At 41.7% G+C, this 24,008-nt stretch overlaps 1 protein-coding gene and 1 non-coding gene across 2 annotated transcripts; both read left to right on the top strand.

Annotated features, from left to right (window-relative positions):
* Positions 15,623 to 15,695, top strand: TRNAT-UGU. The gene has a single exon. It is a non-coding gene; the product is annotated as a tRNA-Thr (tRNA).
* On the top strand, positions 17,556 to 22,662 carry LOC108636909 (ribonuclease K6-like). The gene is made up of 2 exons (XM_018053808.1): positions 17,556 to 17,720; positions 21,870 to 22,662. Exon 2 carries the CDS (start codon positions 21,875 to 21,877, stop codon positions 22,340 to 22,342), a length of 468 nt encoding a protein of 155 aa, XP_017909297.1. The 5' UTR covers positions 17,556 to 17,720; positions 21,870 to 21,874; the 3' UTR covers positions 22,343 to 22,662.

The raw sequence follows: 24,008 nt of genomic DNA, 5'->3' as shown, positions 1-24,008 counted from the left end.
AACTCCTTAGTGATAGACTTTGAGTTTTAGTGTTTTATAAGACTCTGATGCTGGGAGGGATTGGGGGCAGGAGGAGAAGGGGACAGCAGAGGATGAGATGGCTGGATGGCATCACTGACTTAATGGCCGTGAGTCTGAGTGAACTCCGGGAGCTGGTGATGGACAGGGAGGCCTGGCATGCTGTGATTCATGGGGTCGCAAAGAGTCGGACATGACTGAGTGACTGAACTGAACTGAACTGAACTGGACTGGACTGAGGTAGCTACATCAGCTTTTTTTTTTTTAATTTTCATAGTATGTGTTTTCCATTTTTTACTTTTAACATATCTGTATGATGGAAAAAAATTCATATAATGAGGTATAGGCACATTATTCTAGCTTATACACAATTTGGCTTGAACTTTATGCTAACTAGAACAGTCTGTCTTACGACCTGTCAAATATGGGTTGTACATCTGCTTTAACCATTAAAGAAAAGAATAGATTTTTAAGTCAAAATGAAGTAACTGTGGTTTAGGCATTCAAAATGGAGCTGGGTGGCCATTGTGGATATGGTTTCAGACATGTTCCTGAATCTAAGAATTTGAATTTTTTTTTTGTTGTTGTTTGCTTGTTTTAACTGTATGGGACTCAAAGACACCGCCAGCTGTTCTCAAAATAGCATCTGCTAGCAGCAATCAGCCTGTAATGGAAGAACTGCAACCGTGTCTTTGTAGGTGGATTGCTAAACATTTACTACACATGATACTGGGAGTGAATGTTCCCCCTTAACACAGAGACACACACACACTCATTGGTGTTAGTTACACATTTTGTCTACATTATATGAATATTTGTATACTATGTGTAATTATTTAGAAATATTTTTTAACATCTAACGTAGAAAGTAATAAAATAGTATGATCCTAACTCTACAATCTCGGAGAAGGCAATGGCACCCCAGTCCAGTACTCTTGCCTGGAAAATCCCATGGATGGAGGAGCCTGGTGGGCTGCAGTCCATGGGGTCGCTAAGAGTCAGACACGACTGAGCGACTTCGCGTTCACTTTTCGCTTTCATGTGTTGGAGAAGGAAATGGCAACCCACTCCAGTGTTCTTGCCCAGAGAATCCCAGGGACAGAGGAGCCTGGTGGGCTGCCGTCTATGGGGTCACACAGAGTCGGACATGACTGAAGTGACTTAGCAGTAGCAGCAGCAGCAACTCTACAGTAGTCCTTCATTAGATATTAATAGCATGAATAAAATTAATTTATTAAAATAAAACTCATAGTATTTTACTTTTTTGTGAAATATGACTTTCATAGTTCACTGATTTTAAGAAGAAATTAGTTGACAAAAAACTGACAGTTTCAGAGTTCTAAGAGTTACAAGTTTTTCAAATTACAAAAATTTCAAGTAATACTTGGTTTAAAATTACAGGGAGCAGTAAGAGGATTTGGAGGAGTATGGATTTTCAGTGCGTTTTTCACACTGTAACTGATTCTTTTAATTTTTCCTAGTGAGCTAATTTCAGAATTTGGATGGAAACTAAATGCTGAATTCATTTTAGCAATCTTAAAGTTTTACTTTAGAATGTATCATATATTCTATCAGAATTGTGAATTAGGAGGATTGATTAATTGGGCATTTGAGATAAGATTCCTGGAAATTGAGAAAACCCCAGAAGTGTAATCTAGATTACCATCCATCTTGCTGTCCTGTACTCAAACTTAACAGTCAAGGTAAAATATTGTAGATTGGGAAGTACTGACTTTTATAGTTTTTTCTTTGATTGTCATAAAATTTATAGAATGACTGAGCTTGTCATCAGCTTCTAGCAGCTGACCTCACAAGCATACGTGAAGAAAAAGATACATGGAGTTCACTATCCATTTTATTTTATTCTTGTTTTAGGTGGTGATACTTCTTTACATCAAAACATTGATTTAACATAGAATGACTTTCAGTGTTTTAAACTAACTTAAGTATGCTAGTGTCTCTGATTAGCCATTCTGGAATCTTTTCTCAAGTGAAATATTTCTAAGGTGATTTAACCTCCTTGTGTATATTTGACTTGAGTTACACTTTTCAGCGTTTTCTCTGGTTTGTCCCCAAACCACCACCATTTAGAATGATTTGATCAAGTAGTCAAATCAGTATTATAAAAATAAGTCTTCACAAATTCTTGCTAAAGTTACAAAACTTTAAAATGTGTATTCTGTCTACTGTAGTTTCATTTATGAGACTTTATGATGATTTTGAGATTTAGTTTTTAATATCATCTAGCAACCTAGGAAACAAGTACATATGGTTGCTTATGCCTTTTTTTTTCAAGTTTTCAGAGTGTTTTATTTTACCCTTAATGTTAATAACAGACATAAACATTTTGCTCTGAATTATGGTTTAGTCATGATACAGAGTTTCTCAAGTTTTTTTCCTTTTTCTGCAGCTAGCTTCTGACCACACCTTCTGTACTCTTCATCATAACTTATTTACCTTTGAACCCAGTAGTTTGACAGTCAAGTGTAGCATTCAACTTCTTATAATTAAACATTTAATTGGTTTGTAACATTTAAAGCATAGTTTGCCAGTTTAAAGCTTTTATGACTTAGTAAGTGTAATGGTAAACTTATGTGAAAACGGATTCAGAGTTTTCTTTTGGAATATGTTGAAATATCAAGATTATGTTTATTGGCTTTAAATTGATTTCTTGAAAATTAAAGATCTTAAAGTTTAGAGACATAATACTAGTTGGAATATGTGCTTTGCATCCTTTTGAACAAAAGATCTATTAAAACATGGTCTGAGGTTTAGAGGAGAGAGAAACATTGGAAGACTTCTATTTAATATTAAGGAACTTGTCTCGCTTTGAGAGATGGGACCAATTACTGGTAGTCATTTTGGAAGGGTCAGACCTGTGTCTGTCTGGCTCTGTTTTTAATCTCTGTAGAATGACCTTCACTTCAAAATAGGTGGTAAATGAAAAGTGCATTTGTATGAAAAACATGGAAAACCTTTTCTTGGAAAACTTGTCACAGTTTTCAGTGACAAACTTTGTTATGTCATTAGGTATAATTGAATTTGTTATATAAGAAAAAAGCCAGGTGTATAGATTTTGTTTGATAAGTAGTATATACCTGAGAAGTAGGTTTGATAAATTTGTGACGTTCTAAAGGATTTCAAAGCATTTTTGAAAGCTTGAGAGTAATGTTACTGAGAGTAATGTATAATGGCATTTTCTTGACATAGGTATGTATAAGTGTACTCCTAACCTTGAAAAGGGATGGTTAATAGATATTCTTATGAGTATAGGTGCTTAAACTTGTCTTGGCAAAGAGTTTTTCCTTCTTCAGATTAAAACAGTACTTGAGTTAACGAACTGGCGTTATCTGTTGAACACAGATGGCCCTTCTTGGTCTCTTACAAAGAGGAAATAAACTCAAAGTGACTCTAAAAAGATAGAATGTAAGGGAGATAAAATTTAGATATGAGGAGCTTCCTGTTACTTTTACTTACTTTAGGTTACCAACCCAGTGAGAAGTAAAAAAATTGGTAGAACTTCAAAGTATTTAGTCTGTAGGCTGCCCCGCTCTTGTGGGTGTGCTTAGTGCTCAGTGCCGTCTGACTCTATGCGACCCCGTGGACTGCAGCCTGCCAGACTGCTCTGTCCATGGAGTTTTCCAGGCAAGAATACCGGAGTGGGTTCATTTTCTACTTTCCAGGCAGGAGGCCCAACAAAATAGACAAAATCCTTGCCCGCAGAGATCTTATGTTCTGATAACAAACTCTTCCTTAGGTTACAGCTGTGCTCCCTTCATGGATGACTTGAATTATGAGTGGGATTTGGCATGTGTGATGTTTTCTACACTTTGCTTAGAAGCTGTAATTAGAACTGTACTATTTTTAACAAGAGAGAAAGAAGAGGAGGTTTTCTATGACTGGACAAAAACTGGAATATGAAAAGAGGAAATAGGACGAGGGAAATAGTGTTGTACCTAAGATTAAAATGTGAGCCAAAGATTAAAAAAGAGAGAGATTCCTACATTAGGCATGTGGGAAGCTGGGGAAAACACCATTTACTGTCTAATCTTGGATAGAGGAGCTCTTGGACAGGAGAATGGGAGAAAAGATGGAATAGTGGGAGAAGAGTAAACAGGGCTTTTAACAAGTCTGGTTTAAGTAACTTGGGATGTTCCTATAAAACATATGTTATTTGTGTTTAGAAAAGATCCTTTTCCTTTTTTGTGTGAACATAGTTGAAAGATTAGTCGTTGGCCGGTAGTGTCTGAGAAGGCAATGGCACCCCACTCTAGTACTCTTGCCTGGCAAATCCCATGGACGGAGGAGCCTGGAAGGCTGCAGTCCATGGGGTTGCTGAGGGTCGGACATGACTGAGCGACTTCACTTTCACTTTTCACTTTCATGCATTGGAGAAGGAAATGGCAACCCACTCCAGTGTTCTTGCCTAGAGAATCCCAGGGACAGGGGAGCCTGGTAGGTTGCCGTCTATGGGGTCGCACAGAGTCGGACACGGCTGAAGTGACTTAGCGGTAGCAGCAGCAATCCTTGTTTAACAAACACCGTTATTTCTTGCCAGATCTAATCCTAAACCTTGACAAACAACTTACATAACTTTGCAGTTTTTGGCTATGTAAGCTTCTCCCATTTTGTAGGCCACTGCAACACAGTTCAAGAGCTTATTGAATCTGTGTCTCCTGGGTTATAATCTTTGGTTTGGCACAGATCAAACTCTTTTCTATTTCTGTTGTTTATTGCTTATTTCTGTTAACACACATATTTACATTTAAAATATGTTTTCTATAAACAGCATAGAGTTAGACCTAATTTTACTCAATCTAGCAATTTTTCTTTTAACAACAGTATTTGTTTCACTTATGTTAAATGTAATTTCTGAAACAAAGGAGATTAAGTCTCTTGATTGCTATTTTCTTTCTATTATTCCCATCAATACTTTTTAAAAACAACTTTATTGAGATATGGTCTATATACCTAAATTCATCCTTGTAAGTGTACAATTTAATGACTCTTTTAGTAAATTTATCAAGTTGTACAACCATCACTATAATCAAGGTTTAAAACATTTGTATCATCCTACAATAAGATCCCTCTTTATGTTTTCTTTGTTTCTTATTCCTTGTTAACCAAGAATTCCAGGAACAGAGACCTGGTTGAGACCAAAAAAAAAAGCTTTTTTGAGGGTTTGTTAAGACAGCAGCCCAGGAGGCACAAATTCAAAGAAGCGCTTGAATTGAGTTCACTGGATTACAAAATGAGGAAAGCTTACAGAGGCAAAAAGTGTGGGGTTACACAGGTCGTTTGTCAAGAATTAGAAGTGAGGGTGCTTATTTCATAAAGATTGATTGGGGTTTGAAATGATAACACAGTTGTGAAATGGGTGGGGGACACTTTGAAACTACAAGCTTATAGCTAGAATTTGCTATCAGATGTTGTTTTGAACTTGACTAGTGATGTCCTTGAGTTTGATACAGGTCAGAAAGTTCAAGCTCTCACCTCTTTAGTTTATTCTTAAGTATTTTGTTGTTGTTATTGCTGTTGTGCATGGGATTGTTTTCTTAATTTCCTATTTGCATAGTTATTTGTATAGAAATGCAACTGATTTTTGCATGTTGACTTTATATCCTGAAACTATACTGAGTTCACTTATTAGTTCTAACAGGTTTGTTTGGTTGTTGCTCAGTAGTTAGGATTTTTTTGCATATATGACCATGTCATCTCTAAACAGAGATGATTTTACTTCTTTCCAATTTGGATGCTTTTTATTTCTTTTTCTTGTCTAATTGCTCTGACTAGGACTTCCTGTACTATGTTGAATAGAAGTGGTGAGAGTGGGCATCCTTGCCTTGCATCAGATCTCTGAGGGAAAGATTTCAGGTTTATTATGGTGTTAGCTGTGGAATTTTCATATATGACCTTTGTTGTGTTGAGATAAGTCCTTTCTATACCTATTTTAGTGAGAGTATTTTTTTTAAAATCATGAATGGATGTTGAATTTTGGCAAATGCTTTTTTTGCATCTAGAGATGGTCATGGAGAAAGGAATGGCAACCCACTCCAGTATTATTGCCTAGAAAATTCCATGAACAGAGTAGCCTGGAGGGCTACAGTCTATGTTGTCCTAAAGAGTTGGACTGGAGGTGGAAATGGCACCCTACTCCAGTATTCTTGCCAGGAGAATCCCATGGACAGAGGAGCCTGGCAGGCTACAGTCTATGGGGTCGCAAGAGTCAGACATAACTGAGCGACTAAGCATAGCACAGAGGTCATGTGGCTCTTTTTCTGTTAATATAGGTTATCATATTGATTGATTGCACATGTTGAATCATCTCTGCATCCCAGAGATAAATCCTACCTGGTCATTTTGATGATCCTTTTAATATACTGTTAAATTCAATTTGCTAGCATTTTGCATTGGGAGTGGCCTGTAATTTTCCTTTCTTGTAGTGTCTTTGTCTGTTGTTGGCATCTGCATGATACTGGCTCCATAAAATGAGATTGAAAGTGTTCCTTGTTTTCCTAACATATGTATTCAACCCTGCGGCTGCCGCTGCTAAGTCACTTCAGTCGTGTCCGACTCTGTGCGACCCCATAGATGGCAGCCCACCAGTCTCCTCCATCCATGGGGTTTTCCAGGCAAGAGTACTGGAGTGGGGTGCCATTGCCTTCTCTGGTATTCAACCCTATTAGGGCAAATTTCCTTTGAGAAATGCCTCACTTTCCTTCACAGTCCTAATGTGTGATGCCAGACCCTCAGGAAGACATACTTTCCACTGAACAAATGTGTAGGAAACAAAGGTTGCCCTGTTAGGCAAATGAGTTTTTTAGGTGGGGCTTCTCTCACTGAAAAGTGTGTCTGCTTGAGGGTCTGAAATTATGAATTAGCCTGAGAAAGGAGGTCAGACATTTTTCAAAGGAAATCTGCCCCAGCAGGGCTAAATGCACATGCCACATTAAACGGATTTCACCCAGTCTTTTGTTATAAACATTATCTTATATATTCTCAGTCTCAATAGGTAACCATGTGTTTATTTTTAGGTAACTTCTCCTCTTTCCTGTAAGGATGCTCTGTGTGTGTTGGGTGGGGGGGGGGCATTTATCTCTGTTAGTGTTAGGTACACCGTTTAGTGACCATATAAAATGAGAACTGGCCCCTGAATTCAGACTAGTATCCTGGAATTTAAATTAGATGAGAGCTGGAAGTCCCTTAGAGATTTTCAGTGCTTGTTTTACCAACAATTTCGGGAAGAGGAAACTAAAAGAATCTATTGGGTTCCAGATTTCTGGGGGCAATAATATCCTTTACTCTGAACATATCTGTGTAGTAGTTTGCTCTCCATTTCAAGTATTTATTAATACCACTGTGTGCTGGTCACTTTGTTAGGTATTTTGGAAACCCATACAACCTTCCCCTCAAGGAGCTGAGAATACAGTGCATAAAACTGCTTGTTGTTGTTGTTCAGTCGCTAAGTATTGTCCGACTCTTTGCCACCCCATGAACTGCAGCACGCCAGGCTTCCCTGTCCTTCACTATCTCCCTGAGTTTGCACAATATCCATTGAGTTTGCACATATCCATTGAGTTTGCACAATATCCATTGAGTTTGCACATATCCATTGAGTCAGTGTTGCCACCCAACCATTTCATCCTCTGTTGCTTCCTTGTCTTCCTGCTCTCAATCTTTCCCAGCATCAGGGTCTTTTCCAATGAGTGATCAAAATATTGGAGCTTCAGCTTCAGCACCAGCCCTTCCAATGAATATTCAGGTTTCATTTCTTTAGGATTGACTGGTTTGATTTCCTTGCAGTCCAAAGGACTCTCGAGAGTCTTCTCTAGCACCAGTTTGAAAGCATCAATTCTTCGGCGGTCAGCCTTCTTTATGGTCCGACTCTTACATCCATACATGACTACTGGAAAAACCATAGCTTTCACTGTGTAGACCTTTGTTGGCAAAGTGTGTTTCTGCTTTTTAATACACTGTCTAAGTTTGTCTTAGCTTTTCTTCCAAGCAAATGTCTTTTAATTTCATGGCTGCAGTCACCATCCACACTGATTTTGGAGACCAAAAAAATGAAATCTGACACTGTTTCCACATTTTCCCCATCTACCTGCCTTGAAGTAATAGGATCAGATGCTATGACCTTCATTTTTTGAATGTTGAGTTTTAAGCCAGCTTTTTCACTCTCCTTTTTCACATTCATCAGGAGGCTCTTTACTTCCTCTTCGCTTTCTGCCATTAGGGTGGTGTCATCTGCATATCTGAGGTTGTTCATATTTCTCCCAGCAATCTTGATTACAGCTTGTGATTCATCCAGCCCAGCATTTCGCCTGATGTACTCTGCATATAAGTTAAATAAACAGGATGACAATATACAACCTTGACATACTCCTTTCCCAGTTTGGAACCAGTCTGTTATTCCATGTCCAGTTCTAACAGTTGCATTTTGACTTGCATACAGGTTTCTCAGAAGTCAGGACAGGTGATCTGGTATTCCCATCTCATTAAGAATATTCCACATATTGTTGTGATATACACAGTCAAAGGCTTTAGAGTAGTCAATGAAGCAGAAGTACATGTTTTGTGGGGTTTTTTTGGAATTCCCTTGATTTTTCGGTGATATAGCTTATGTTAGCAATTTGATTTCTGGTTCCTCTGCCTTTTTTAAATCCAGCTTGTACATCTGAAAGTTCTTGGCTCACATACTGCTGATAGTATACTAAAACTGCAGATGGTATACTAACACACTGAATTCTAAAAACCAGATAAAGCAGTTTATAACTAAGTGTAGTAGAATCTCCTTCCCTTTTTCTTTTCCATCTCATTCAGTTCTTTCTTTGTATCTTTTGTAGCATTTCCAAAAGGTGGACATAGATAGGAAAACAGAATTTAGAAGTAATTCTGGAAGATTAAAAAAAATAAAAGGGTGCATTCTTTCAACAGTATATCATATAAGATGAAGAAATTCGGGAAGGACAGAACAGTTTGATAATTTCATAACTGATTGAGTGTAGTTGAATGAGTAATGGCACTCTGGATGCTTACTTCTGGGTGCTAGGGAACACCTCCATTACATGGGTCCTGTTCAAAATCCTGAGAGAGAGTGTGAAGAAGAAGGAATAGCAAAGATGAAAAAGATTCATAGGTTTCAGAGGGGAAATGAGATGAAATCTACTTGGTAAAAAAGCAGATATTGTGAATTAGAACATTGAGATAAGCTTTCCGGATAAGTAGTGTTTGACAGGTACGGAGAAATGAAAAATCATTCTAGTTGAAGAAATCATAAACAAGTGATCATAACTGGAAAAGGTGTGAGTTATATTTGGGGAATTATAAGTGGACCAAGTTGACTGGAGTAGAGGTCTGTATATGTGGCCAACATATAACTGCCATTTGATAAATATTGATCCAAATATTAGAAGATAAAAGCTATAATATAGAGACATGTATTAATACCTTTGGTGTTATTTAGGATCATTTTAAGTTGAAAATAATTTTTCCTAAAGTAGAAGGGAAAATTGCTGTAAAAATTCAAGGAAGTCTCATAGATTCTAAGAGGGAACACAGTGAGGCCTCTGGAGTGAGTCATAACTAGGGACTTGGAAGGTACACAGGCTTCCTTTTTTTACTATCACTGCTTTCTTTTTTGTGCTTTCTCTCCCTTAGGCCCTTTCTAGAGTAATGCATTCTGCTTCTCAGTCCATGTGGTAGAATACGATTGATGTTACAGCTCCTACCACTCTAATCTCCTTTCTAGTAACTGTGGGCTAATTAAATTGGACCAACCTCCTTGAGGAAAAATGATAAAAATATTGGATAAGATTTTACCAAATCTTCGTAAAGGCATCAAACTTCTAATATGATAACAAGAAACTAATAGGCCAGAATCTAAGGAAAAGATGAAATCTGAGAGGTAAGGAAAGCATTAATCTTTGTAGCTCTTAAGACATTTGCTAATTACTGCAAAATTGGGTTATAGTTTTGGCAGCACCTTTGGGTGGGAGAAAAAGGAAGGGCAGATGTCAAGTTTCAGCACCCACCAAAAGTGGAAATTCTACTAAGATACTCTTCCAAATATTAAATTGGGACCCCAAAGAGCTATGCCCACAAGATAAGAATGAATAAGAAGTTAACCTTTCACTTACAGTAATTGTTGTGGAGCTCAGCAGAAATCAGCTGAGCTTAGAAAGGGAAAATAAAAAGAAGAGCTTTCAACTTTTACTGGGAAGCTATGACCACAGGTATGCTTTTTCTCTGATTTGCAGTTTGGCCTTACATCATCTTGGAGGCCCAAGGAATGTCTGACCATGAACCTTTTTTAGAGTCCTTTTGGGCTGGTAATGGTTCAGGTACATATGTGAAACAAAAGCTATGTAATTTTTTTTGTTCCAGGAAGAAATTTTCATCTTGACCTCAAAAATTCACTGCTTATATTTTTGCAAAGATGTTGAGCAGTATACGTTCAAAGATGAACAGTTACACAGGAAACAATTCGACATGAGTAAGAATCAACTAAAAGCAACAGATAGCATAATACAGATTATCATAGATATTAAAACAATATAATTGGTATGTTTAAAGAGATTTTTAAAAAGCTGGCAGATATCTGCAAATAATATGAAGTTATAGAATTTGGCTTAGTAGTTTTGAAAAAGAAGCAAAACATCTAAAATTGAAAATTCAGTTCAGTTCAGTTCAGTCGCTCAGTCGTGTCCGACTCTTTGCAACCCCATGAGTCGTACCATGCCAGGCCTCCCTGTCCATCACCATCTCCCGGAGTTCACCCAAACTCACGTCCATCAAGTTAGTGATGCCATCCAGCCATCTCATCCTGGGTCGTCCCCTTCTCCTCCTGCCCCCAATCTCTCCCAGCATCAGAGTCTTTTCCAATGAGTCAACTCTTCACATGAGGTGGCCAAAGTACTGGAGCTTCAGCTTTAGCATCATTCCTTCCAAAGAAATCCCAGGGTTGATCTCCTTCAGAATGGACTGGTTGGATCTCCTTGCAGTCCAAGGGACCCTCAAGAGTCTTCTCCAACACCACAGTTCAAACGCATCAATTCTTCGGTGCTCAGCCTTCTTCACAGTCCAACTCTCACATCCATACATGACCACAGGAAAAACCATAGCTTTGACTAGACGGACCTTAGTCGGCAAAGTAGTGTCTCTTCTTTTGAATACACTATCTAGGTTGGTCATAAATTTTCTTCCAAGGAGTAAGCATCTTACAACTTATAATTACAGTTGACTCAGTGGGTAGATTTAACAGCTGGTTAAATACAGCAGTAGTTGATTGTGAGTATGGCGACAAAAAGACAGTAAATATGAAAGAGAGGTTAAGCGATGAAAGACAGGGTGTGAAGGTCTAATATGTATTTAATTCGTTTCATGAATGGAGAAAGAAAAGTAGAGAAAAAAAAAAAACAACTTAAAATGATAATGGATGAGAATTTTCCAGAATGGAAGAAAGGCAATAATCTATAGATTTAAGAAATCCCAAACCCAAGAACCTGACACCTTCATCACTGGACAAATATGGGATTTCCCTGTGGAATTATTAACTCCTGGATTAGAGGAGTAAAGAAGATTATTTACACCTCTAAACTGAAATCATGCATCTGATTGGTGGTGCTAGGTCACATCCTCACTTTCAGCTGCCAGGTGGGAAAGCAAGTTTTTTAGGACAATCTTACTAATAATATTGAAATTACAAAAAAGTAAGGAAAATGTTTTTTAAAATGTTGAATGAAAAAAAAAATGTTGGACACATTCATATGACAAAGGCCTGCTGCTGCTGCTGCTAAGTCACTTCAGTCGTGTCCGACTCTGTACGACCCCAGAGATGGCAGCCCACCAGGCTCCCCCGTCCCTGGGATTCTCTAGGCAAGAACACTGGAGTGGGTTGCCATTTCCTTCTTCAATGTAGGAAAGTGAAGAGTGAAAGTGAAGTCGCTCAGTTGTGTCTGACTCTCAGCGACCCCATGGACTGCAGCCTACCAGGCTCCTCCATCCATGGGATTTTCCAGGCAAGAGTACTGGAGTGGGGTGCCATTGCCTTCTCCGGACAAAAGCCTGCAACGGGGCTATTCAGAAAGCTTATTTTCAGGTGTCTGCTGTTTTCTCTTTGTACTCTCTTCCTTCAAGAGCACATAATTTTTACAGGCTCTGACTCAACGAATGACCTCTCTAATTTGATCTAACCTTGACTTAACAATCTACAGAACTCTAGACACAAGAGTACCCTAGCTGTCATAAATTCCTATATCCTCCAACTCTACTTCAAATCCAGCCTGCCAAAATTCTAACATTTCTTCACCCCTCTGCCTTCTCCAGATACCCATCTCTCCTTTAGATTTTCTTTTTTCAGTATCATTTTGCTTCTTCAAAGTATGATATTTGAGAATCATCCTTCTTTCCTCTTTATTGTGTCTTATTTCTTCTTCATTCATATCTAGCTTCAGCAGACTTTCCCTTGCCTGTATCTCTCTCATTTATTCCTTCCTTTCCAATCCCACAACTATAATTCTCCTACATTTTATGTTTGACAATATGTACCATGGCCAGCCTCTGGTGTCCCCTTGACTTTGGTTTCTCTCCCCTTCAATCCAATCTTCATATCCATGCCTTGTGAATTTCCCTGTTCAATTTTTAAAGGGGTATAACTTCATTCCAGAATTTTCTAAGTCTCCTGCTAACCTATTTTACAATAGCTCACTTCCACAAGGGCTGGCATCTGCCCCAGCCAGTGTTCTGCCTTGGCACTTTAAATGCCAAGGTCTTTCTCTCCAACTTTGCTCATAATTTTTTTCTCTACCAAGGATCACTCAGTCCCCAAACTTGTGTAAGTCTTAATTAGCCCTCAAAGTGCAGTTCAAGTTCCATCCCCTCCTGAAGGCCTGCCTCTGTGATGGCTCATTCTGCAGGTCTGTGAACCTTAGCCCTGTTACCACTCTCTCACAGTCGGCACAGCTACTTCTCATTGTTCTCTTTCATGAAAACGAACATTTTTTTATACCACAAGGCTATGCCATTGGCTTCAAAGTAAAGACCAAATCTAGATGTCTCATTCCGCCTAGCACAGAATTGGAGTTCAGTTTTTATCCAATAAAGGGATGAACGAATTAACGAATGCCTGTTCTGGCACTAAGACTTGAGCTGTGGAGAAATCGCTAATCTAATGAACTTGGGCAGGCAGTTGCCCCTTGGTGCATGTCCTAAGTCAAACAGAAAACCAAATGTGGATGTCAAAATTTAGTCTGAGAGATCTGTGGTCGACAATTTCTTCTATGTAGAATTTCCCTTCTTGGTTTTCACAATCTGCAGAGGGTGGAGGGTGGAAAACTTTCACTGCATTAGACTATGTTGGATTGGGCAAATTTCTGCATTCTTAAGCTAGTGGTAGTTCCTGTCACTGACCCCATATTGTGCTGTCCCCAGCAAGAGACTACAGAGTTCCAATAGTGACCTAAATCAAATCCCTTATGATTATACAGTGGAAGTGACAAGTAGATTCAAGGGATTAGATCTTATATAGACACAGCTCCTGAAGAACTATGGACAGAGGTTTGTAACATTGTACAGGGGGCGGTGACCAAAATCATCCCCAAGAAAAAGAAAAGCAAAAAAGGCAAATGGCTGTCTGAGGAGGCCTTACATATAGCTGAGAAAAGAAGAGAAGTGAAAGGCAAAGGTGAAAAGGAAAGATATATCCATCTGAATGCAAATTTCCAAAGAATAGCAAGGAGAGATAAGAAAGCCTTCCTAGGTGAGCAATGCAAAGAAATAGAGAGAAACAATAGAATGGGGAAGACTAGAGATCTCTTCAAGAAAATTAGAGATACCAAGGGAACACTTCATGCAAAGATGGGCACAATAAAGGACAGAAGTGGTGTGGACCTAACAGAAGCAGAAGAGATTAAGAAGAAGTGGCAAGAATACAGATAAGAACTATACCAAAAAGATCTTTGTGACCCAGATAACCACGATGGTGTGATCACTCACCTAGAGTCAGACATCCCGGAGTGGGAAGTTAAGTGGGCCTTTAGGAAGCATCACTACAAACAAAGCTAGTGGAGGGCATGGAATTTCAGCTGAGCTATTTCAAATCCTAGAATATGATGCTGTTAAAGTGCTATATTCAATATGTCAGCAAATTTGGAAAAGTCAGCAGTGGCCACAGGACAAGAAAAGGTCAGTTTACATTCTAGTACCAAAGAAGGGCAACACCAAAGAATGTTCAAACTACTGCACAATTGCACTCATTTTACATGCTAGTAAGGTAATGCTCAAAATCCTTCAAGCTAGGCTTCAACTGAGAACTTCCGGATGTACCAGCTGGATTTAGAAAAGGCAGAGGAACCAGAGATCAAATTGCCAACATTCACTGGATCATAGAAAAAACAAAAGAACTCCAGAAAAATATCTATTTCTGCTTCTTTGACTACACTAAAGCCTTTGACTGTGTGGATCACAACAAACTGTGGAAAATTCTTAAAGGAGATACCAGACCATCTTACCTGCCTCCTGAGAAACCTGTATGCAGGTCAAGAAGCAACAGTTAGAACCATACATAGAACAAGGGACTAGTTCCAAACTGGGAAAATGGTATGTCAAGAGTATGTATATTGTCACCCTGCTTATTTAACTTCTATGAAGAGTACATCACGTGAAATGCCGGACTGGCTGAAGCACAAGCTGGAATCAAGATTTCCAGGAAAAATATCAACAACCTCAGATATGCAGATGACACCACCCTAAAAGCAGAAAGTGAAGAGGCAGTAAAGAGCCACTTGATGAAAGTGAAAAAGGAGAGTGAAAAAGCTGGCTTAAAACTCAACATTCTGAAAAATAAGATTATGGCATCTGTTCCCATCACTTCATGGCAAATAAGTGGGGAGACAATGGAAACAGTGAGAGACTATTTTCTTAGGCTCCAAAATCACCATAGATGGTGACTGCACAGCCATGAAATTAAAAGACTCTTGAACATTGGAAGAAAAGCTCTGACAAACCTAGACAGCGTATTAAAAAGCAGAGACATCACTTTGCTGGCAAAGGAACAGATAGGCAAAGGTACGGATTTTCCCACTATTCATGCAAGGATGTGAGAGTTGGACCATAAGGAGCACTGAAGAACTGATGCTTTCGAACTGTGCTGGAGAACACTCTTGAGAGTCCCTTGGACTCCAAGGAGATCAAATCAGTCAATCCTAAAGGAAATCAACCCTGAATATTCATTGGAAGGACTGATGCTGAAGTTGAAGCTCCAATACTTTGGCCACCAGATCCAAAGAGCCGATTCACTGGAAAAGACCCTGATGCTGGGAAAGATTGAGGGCAGGAGGAGAAGGGGAGAGATGGTTGGATGGCATCACCAATGGACCATTACTCAATGGACATGAGTTTGGCTGAACTCAGGGAGATGATGAAGGACAGGAAAGCCTGGCCTGCTGCATTCCATGGGGTTGCAAAGAATCGGAAACAACTGAGCGGCTGAGCAACAACAGATTGAAACGACATCTAGGTTTTTTTGCCCAGTACACACAGACACCTTAATAAAGGTCCAGCATAAAAGCTGTTTTAGAGAGCAAGGGATGGCAGTCACTCGCAGGGCCCTATAGCTCAGGGGTTAGAGCACTGGTCTTGTAAACCAGGGGTCGCGAGTTCAAATCTCGCTGGGGCCTCCTGGGCAATCCTTTCACTCTTTTTAAAATCTCCTTCACCAGCTACCCACCTCTCTCGCGTAACTTGAACTCCAGCCGAAATTCCGCTAATTATAATTTCCCACCACTTTCCAGATGTCCCAAATAAACACCCGAGCAAACACTTACTTTTAGCTTCCAGTAGTAGGGGGCAAGGGCTGCTTTGCCGCCCTGATTGTGGCAGTCTGTTACAAACTGCGGCAAGTGCGGCCAGGCTCCGAGGACGCCCTGGCTTTGCGGGACCACAGCAAGAGCCGTAGGGGCGGCCGGTGCCGTGGCGGGACACAAGGGTGGTGAGGATCGAAGCCTTACACCCGCTCTGAGCAGGTCTGGAGTCCTGCTCCAAGTCCTCTCCCCAGCGTCCACTGTCCCGATTAAGCGTTTGGGAGAATATAGGCTGTCTGACAAGGTTCCATGTTTCACTGGGTTTTCGAACACTTCAGTATCTCAGCAGGAAAATTAGGGTCGAGACTCGTGTCACTAAATTTATTATTGACTCAAAGAATCTGTGACTACCTCTTTGAAAACCTTAAAATAGTTTCTCCAAGAGTCAATTCTCATAGTAACCCTGGGCTTAGTCATGCGTTATACGTCACAGCCTCTCCCTCCGCTAGTCTGTGGACGTGTGAGCGGAAGGGAGAAGCAGCTCGCTTGTGCAAACGCTCCTGGATCATGGAGGCGAGCATGGGAAGTGAGGAAAAGGGAGGCCTAGGCCAGAGCTTTAAGACCGGCCCTTTTGGGCTCGCAGTTGCGCGATCAGAATTGTGTGTTACACCACCTCAGCCCTTAGTATTCCAATGCCCGGGTGTCTGCTCCCACTTTAGACACACATTGTCAGGCCAGGAGGCCCGGGGCAGCGCGTGAAGTGAAGACAACAGACCAGCAGATCGCCACGGCTTGGGGCGGCCTCGAGATCCACAGGCTCTAGGTACGCCAGGGAAAGGCTCGCAGGTTAGGCCTGCTTGAAAGCCCCTCTCTGAAGCAGGAAAATCCAGCTCTAGAGGGGTTGTCCGTACAAGTGTGGATGAAGGGCTTTCTCCTAAGATAGTCGGCTAAGTGGTATCCACACATTGGCAACTAGTAGGCTATTGTGCCAGAACCTCTGTTTATCAATGTTCTCAATGGAAAATTCCAAGTAGTTCACACTGGTGCTTCCTTCGATAGCTCAGCTGGTAGAGCGGAGGACTGTAGTACTTTCGAGTATGGACAACCTTACGTTGCTGATTCAATTCCAGCTCGAAGGAAAAGAATATTTGGGGGGTTGCAACCATTTGGTGAGGCTTGCTCTCCAATTTCTCACATCGTTTTAAGTGTTCTAGGGTATTTTTCTCCAGACCTTACCCTGTTACAAAGATGGTTTTGTTATCTCGAAAACGGTCCTGTTGGGTACGGTTTTCAGAAAAGGGGAAGTGAGCACTAACTCTTCCAACCATCTGAAGAACTTGTGAGTTTGATGGTCTAACTGAATTTAGGTTGCTGTCTGAGGTTCAAAAAAGCTCTGTTCTGTGCAAATTTTCCCACGTTCCGAACTGTTTTACAAACAATGTACACTGATCCAACATGTGGTAGCTGGAGCTGGTTATGTGTGCGGGGTCAAACCGCCTGGCTTACTGGACTCTCGCCAGCAGACGCCTGGGAGAGGCAGCCTTGCTCCCTGGAGCAGGGGCCAGGGTCCTGCAGTCTGCGGCCCCCTCAGCCCGTGTCCTCTTGGCCAGTGAGCGTCGGGCTCGGACCTCCAAGCTCAACCTCAGCCCAGGCAGAAAACCACCAGCTCCGCCTAGAACGGGGGTTGCTCTGACGCCTGCTTTGGAGGCGGGTCCTGGCGGGAAGCGCCTCGTGGAAGTGGGGTGCTGTCCCAGCTACAAAAAGCCTCGCACCCCGACCCTTCTCCACCTGTCTGCATCTTCTCCCGACTCGACGTCGTCGTTGCAGGGAAGAAGAAGCGGGTGAGAAAAACTTCTGTTTCCACCGTCTTGCCCATTTCTGCAGACTTGTTCCGAGGCCGAGGTAGGCTCACACTCCCGCTCCTTCATCTCCTCCTCTTCTCCTCCTTTTTTGGTAGCTTTATCCGGGAATTTGGGCGAGGGAGTCCCTTTTCAGCAGGGACAGTACGGAGCTCTGTGGGGAGGCGTTTGCGGCCTGGAGGGGCTGAGGAATGGGAAGGAAGGTAAACGTTCCGTTCTTCTACAGTTAGGGGTCCCACTGTCCTGTGCTTAGCCTCTCCGTCGTGTCCGACTCTGCCACCCCACGGACTGTGACCCACCCCGCTCCTCTGACTGGGATTCTCCAGGCAAGAATACTGGAGTGGGTTGCCTTGCCCTCTTCCAGCCCACATTCCTACTCCGCTGCTTATTCTCTGCAGCTGAGTAGAGCTGCCAGCATGAAATGCCTGTTGCCTAGAACATAGGCTCTAAGCGTGACCGCAGAATTGGTGACTGGAAGGGAAATCCGAGGAGGGCTACACTTCCTCAGGAAAACAGGATGATCGCCAGATTTACGAACCATAACTTGTCAAGTTTTTGCAACCATAACTGACATTTGGGAACTCCTGTTTTCCTTTCCTCTATCTTCTCCCCCTTAACCCACCTTCAGCCTGAGTTGTGAAATTCTTTGAGACACTTTGCCAGCAACCTCTTATTTAAACTTTCTTAGTGGAACCTTGGGATCCTCAACTTTCTTACTCTGTGACAGCACACCAAATGATAATGACACAGGCTTATTTAGGAGGGACAGTAAAAGCGATTTTCAGCAGTGTTTGGGGGCCTGGGGAAATCTCAAGTGAGCTGTAGGGGAGCAGAATTTGCCACCCCAAAATGTCTCTTTGGCATATTATTTTAACTTGGTTGTTTTCTAAAAAACAGTAGACAAGGAGAAAATCCTGAAAACCTAGTAGGAGTTACCTTTTTGTAACAAGAAACATTTACATTTATAAGGGAAACCTCCATTTCTAAGAATGTCTCCCTTGCTGTACCCAGAAGAAGATGATGACCAAATCTCTACAAACTCTTGCCAACTGGAGAAGGCAAAGACTTAAGTTGCATAACAGCCCTACTTTTGTTTATCGTGCTTTTCCTGGTAACTTTCCATAACTGACTCTCCCCACCCTCAACATCCTCTTTTGAGCCAAACTAGTTTGGCTTGGGAAAATCATTCTAGAAAAAGAGGAACGGCTCTGGCTATTGTTAAAAGAGCAGATGTGAGTGTATAAGCAGTCAAAGCTAAGAGGTTTACCCAGTTACTGTTAGAAGCATTTGCCAGCATGATTCATAAATTAGATGGCTGAGAAAGTGGACCACAGCAGGCTGGTGAAAGCCCTCTTTAGTGTTTACTGAATCTGTATTTGAGCAAACAGTCTTTGTCAGCTATTCTCAGAACACATTGAAATACCTGGGAAAGAGCTGCTGCTGCTGCTAAGTCACTTCAGTCGTGTCCAACTCTGTGCGACCCCATAGATGGCAGCCCACCAGGCTCCCCCGTCCCTGGGATTCTCCAGGCAAGAACACTGGAGTGGGTTGCCATTTCCTTCTCCAACTGGGAAAGAGCAAATGGGCACAAAACCCAGAATCTGTTGAAAACTGAATGTTTGATGTTTGTTTTTATTTGGAAATATAGGTAGGCCAGTAGGACTTTGTCCCCATTATCCCTCAGTCAATAGTGTTTTCTGCTTCCTGGAGGTAGAAGGGTGATCCTTATTTCCATGTGGGCTTCATCCTCCTTTAACCATTGACTTCTGTTACTAAAGAAGTTTCACACTTCTAGACCTAAAATCTTTTGTTATGAAGGAATTGATAGATTAATCTCTTCCCTCCATCACCTACTTTTATAATTAGCCTTGGGGACAGAACTAAACCTGTGTGCTCTGTTTGAAGGGAAAAGTACACTAGCACTAAGTCCGTAGAAGGAGAACCCGGGCTTCCTGTGTCTTTGTGCAGGGAAACTATTGGTTTGAAGGAGAGAGTGAAAAGCATTTCAAAATAAGGGGATGGCTTTAAGTTCAAGCTGTCGGAACATTTTTAAAATATACGAGCATGTTTTCAGTTGGCAGTGCAATTGCTTCCCATCTGTTGAAGGTAAGGTAAGTGAAGTCACTTAGTCGTGTCCGACTCTTTGCGACCCCATGAACTGTAGCCCACCAGGCTCCCCCATCCATGGGATTTTCCAAGCAAGAGTACTGGAGTGGATTGTCATTTCCCTCTCCAGGGGAATCTTGCCAACACAGGGATCGAACCGGGTCTCACACATTGCAGGCATACGCCTTGTGGTTTGAGCCACCATGGCGCTTCCCATTTGTTGAAGTTACTGACAAAAAGATATAGCATTCATTAATCATAGATTATGGGTAGTCCTTCAGTATTCAACAGGAATTAGTTCCAGGACTTGCCAAGGAACCTAAACCCGATGCTCAAGCCCCTTATATAAAATGGCATAGTATTTGTACTAATATATAATCTTCACACATCCTCCCTATACTTTAAATGATCTCTGCTGCTGCTAAGTCACGTCAGTCGTGTCCGACTCTGTGCGACCCCACAGACGGCAGCCCACCAGGCTCCCCCGTCCCTGGGATTCTCCAGGCAAGAACACTGGAGTGGGTTGCCATTTCCTTCTCCAATGCATGAAAGTGAAAAGTGAAAGTGAAGTCACTAAGTCGTGTCCGACTCTTAGCAACCCCATGGACTGCAGCCCACCAGGCTCCTCCATCCATGGGATTTTCCAGGCAAGAGTACTGGAGTGGGGTGCCATTGCCTTCTCCTAAATGATCTCTAGATTACTTATAATACTTAATACAATGTAAATACTATGTAAACAGTTGCTGGGACACAGTGAATTAAAAATTTTGCTTTTTAGAACTCTCTAGAATTTTTTTTCAAATATTTTCAGTCCATAGTTGGTTGAGTCTGAGGATGGGGAACCTGTGGATATGGAAGGTTAACTGTAGCTTCTCATTGTAGGTATTTTGAGTAAGCATTTCAGTTCAGTTGCTCGGTTGTGTCCGACTCTTTGAGACCCCATGGACTGCAGCACACCAGGCTTCCCTGTGCGTCACCAATTCCTGAAGCTTACTCAAACTCATATCCATCGTGTTGGTGATGCCATCCAGCCATCTCATCCTCTGTCATCCCCTTCTCCTCCTGCCTTCAATCTTTCCCAGATTCAGGGTCTTTTCAAACGAGTCAGTTCTTCCCATCAGGTGGCTAAAGTATTGGAGTTTCAGCTTCAGCATCAGTCCTTCCAAAGAATATTCAGTACTGATTTCCTTTAGGATGGACTGGTTTGATGTCCTTGCAGTCCAAGGGACCCTCAAGAATCTTCTCCAACACTGCAGTTCAAAAGGATCAGTTCTTTGGCACTCAATTTTCTCTATAGTCCAACTCTCACATCCATACATGACTACTGGAGAAACCATACCCTTGACTGGATGGACCTTTGTTGGCAAAGTAATGTCTCTGCTTTTGAATATGCTATCTAGGTTGGTCATAACTTTTCTTCCAAGGAGTAAACATCTTTTAATTTCATGGCTGCAGTCACCATCTGCAGTGATTTTGGAGCCCCAGAAAATAAAGTCTGACACTGTTTCCACTGTTTCCCCATCTATTTGCCATGAAGTGATGGGACCGGATGCCATGATCTTCATTTTCTGAATGTTGAGCTTTAAGCCGACTTTTTCACTCTCCTCTTTCACTTTCATCAAGAGGCTTTTTAGTTCCTCTTCACTTTCTGATAAGGGTGGTATCATCTGCATATTTGAGGTTATTGATATTTCTCCCGGCAATCTTGATTCCAGCTTGTGTTTCTTCTAGTCCAGCGTTTCTCATGATGTACTCTGCATATAAGTTAAATAAGCAAGGTGACAATATACAGCCTTGATGTACTCCTTTTCTTATTTGAAACCAGTCTGTTGTTCCATGTCCAGTTCTAACTATTGCTTCCTGACCTGCATACAGATTTCTCAAGTAAAGGTTGTCTTACCTCAAATTCCTCCTCACTGGGCTTTAGTTTCTTAAAAATTGTGAGACTCAAGTGGGAAAGAAGGTGGTTTTTAAAAAAAAGGAGCTTAAATCTTAAAAGGCAGAGTAAAAATCTGAATGGTTATGAGCAATAATTTCTCTCTTATTGTTTCTACTGCTACGATCTATTTTCTTTCTCCTTGCACAGAAAAGATGGGGCCACATCTTCTGGGACGTTCTTCTCTTCTGTTATTGCTGCTGGGAATGTGGTGGTCAGTGCGTCCACTTTGTGCTGTGCCACGAGGTCTCACAAAGGCTCGCTGGTTTGAAATTCAGCACATACACCCAAGTCCTCTCCAATGCAACACGGCAATGCGTGGTGTCAATAACTACACTCGGCATTGTAAACCTACAAACACCTTTCTGAACAGCTCCTTCCAAGATGTGACTGCTGTCTGTAATTTGCCCAACATCACCTGTAAGGATAACCTAACGACGAACTGTCACCAGAGTTCAAACCGTGTCAACCTGACTCAGTGCAGTCTCACTGCGGGAAGCTATCCTAACTGCAGCTACAGTAACAACTTCCAATACAAGTTCTTCATTGTCGCCTGTGACCCTCGTCAGAAGACCGACCCCCCTTATCCTTTGGTTCCTGTACACTTAGATAAGGTTGTTTAAAGATCACTTTGCTTCTTGCTCAGCACAAATTCTCTTATGATCTCCTCTGATTTTCTTGTCTTTTATTGATTTTCCTGGTTCCCATAGAAGGAAAAAGGAGAGTATTGGAAAAATTAGAGTGATGAGGATACCAGACCAGAGTTGGAACAAAAAAAAAAAAGTAAAATTCTTTTCTGCTTTGGAGCTCTGTGTTTTGAAGGAAGGTAGTAGATAAAAGGGTAAAGGAGGGTCCAGACCTCCATATTTTTAACCTTAGGAATTTGGCCAACGCTTGCTGTATTGTGTTCAGAGCAATAAAACCATTTTTCGTTGCATTATAATGAGTGTGTGTATAAGTATGTTTGAGATCCCTTTCATGTCATTGCTAGCCTGGAGCTATCTAGGCCTGCATTTGCCAACATTCTAAGAACTACTTTGGCTCTAGGCAAACTTTGAGGTTATTTAGCAACCTGGGGCCTCTGCCATGTCCCTCTTCCTTGTGTTTCTGGGATTAAAGAGCAAGAAAATTCAACATGCCTTCATACTCTGCTCATAGCTTTACTTATTCCCCTGAAATAATTGTCTGTGTTTGTTGGAGGTGGCACTGATATAGAGTGCTAATGACATTTCATATACAGGTTCTAACACTGGTGACTGAGGCACCCTAGATCTTAACTATTTATTTCTATATTTAATCAGATAATGTTTTAAATATAAATAGTTGAAGGGGCCTTCCCTGGTGGTACAGAGGATACGGGTTCAATCCCTGGTTCGGGAATATTCCACATGCCAAAGAGCAACTCACCCCATGCACCCCAACTACCAAAGCCCCTGTGCCTAGAGCGTGTGCTACTAAACCAGAGAAGCCCCTGCAATGGAAAACCCGCTCCCCGCAACAAGGAGTAGCCCCCACTCATCGCAGCTAGAAAAAGCTGGTGAGCAACAATAAAGACCCAGCTCAACCAAAAATGATAATAATAAACAAATAATAGTGACAATAATCCACAGTAACCTTAGAGTCAAGTCTCCCATTCTCCACTAGAATGAACAGAGAGAAAGTATCGATCACGGAGGAGGGGGGGTGCGAGGGGGGAAGCACTGGGAGACTGAACACATTTTTGTTCTACCCGTTGGGGTTTTGGAACATTTTTTTTTTTTTTATCACATAGATCTTTGTTTACTGTAACAAGAGGTTTAATCAGCCTAAGGGAGTTGTGACATTCATTCAGCTGTCCCTTTGAAGGGTCAGACTCATCATACCCTTTAGACTCTGGCTCCTGACACACTGCTCACTCCAGCGGGTGCCTGATCTTTTGCCGCAGTTCCTGCTATGATATCATGTGTCATAGGATTTCTTTCCCTTTGTACCTCGGCTTCCAGCGCTTGGTAAGAGAAAGTGAGTGTGGTTCACCCTAATGACATCTGTACCTCGTTTTCGACTTGTGTGTCTTATTTCCTAATCACCCATCACGAAGGGCGTGGCTGTCGGGGAGCAGGAGGAAGCCGTGTCTGGAGGCGTTCCTGGTGGTCGCAGTCGGTGCTGCGCTGCTCCTGGCAGCTGGGAGGCAGGGTCCAGGGAGGCTCTAACAGCCTTCAGTACAGGATGCCCCCAGCAGAGGATGCGTGGGTGCCAGAGGCAGAAGTGCTGCGAGGAGGAAGTGCTGTGACGGACAGGCCCTGGACCAGG

Source organism: Capra hircus, chromosome 10, assembly GCF_001704415.2.
Source record: "Capra hircus breed San Clemente chromosome 10, ASM170441v1, whole genome shotgun sequence".
Classification (NCBI taxonomy): Eukaryota; Metazoa; Chordata; class Mammalia; order Artiodactyla; family Bovidae; genus Capra; species Capra hircus.
Note: the sequence above shows the minus strand (reverse complement) of the source record. Positions and strands in the feature narration are given on the sequence as shown.

What these genes read in the sequence shown, in the direction of transcription:
- LOC108636909 (XM_018053808.1), top strand. Translation starts at nt 21,875, where the DNA reads ATGGGGCCACATCTTCTGGGACGTTCTTCTCTTCTGTTATTGCTGCTG.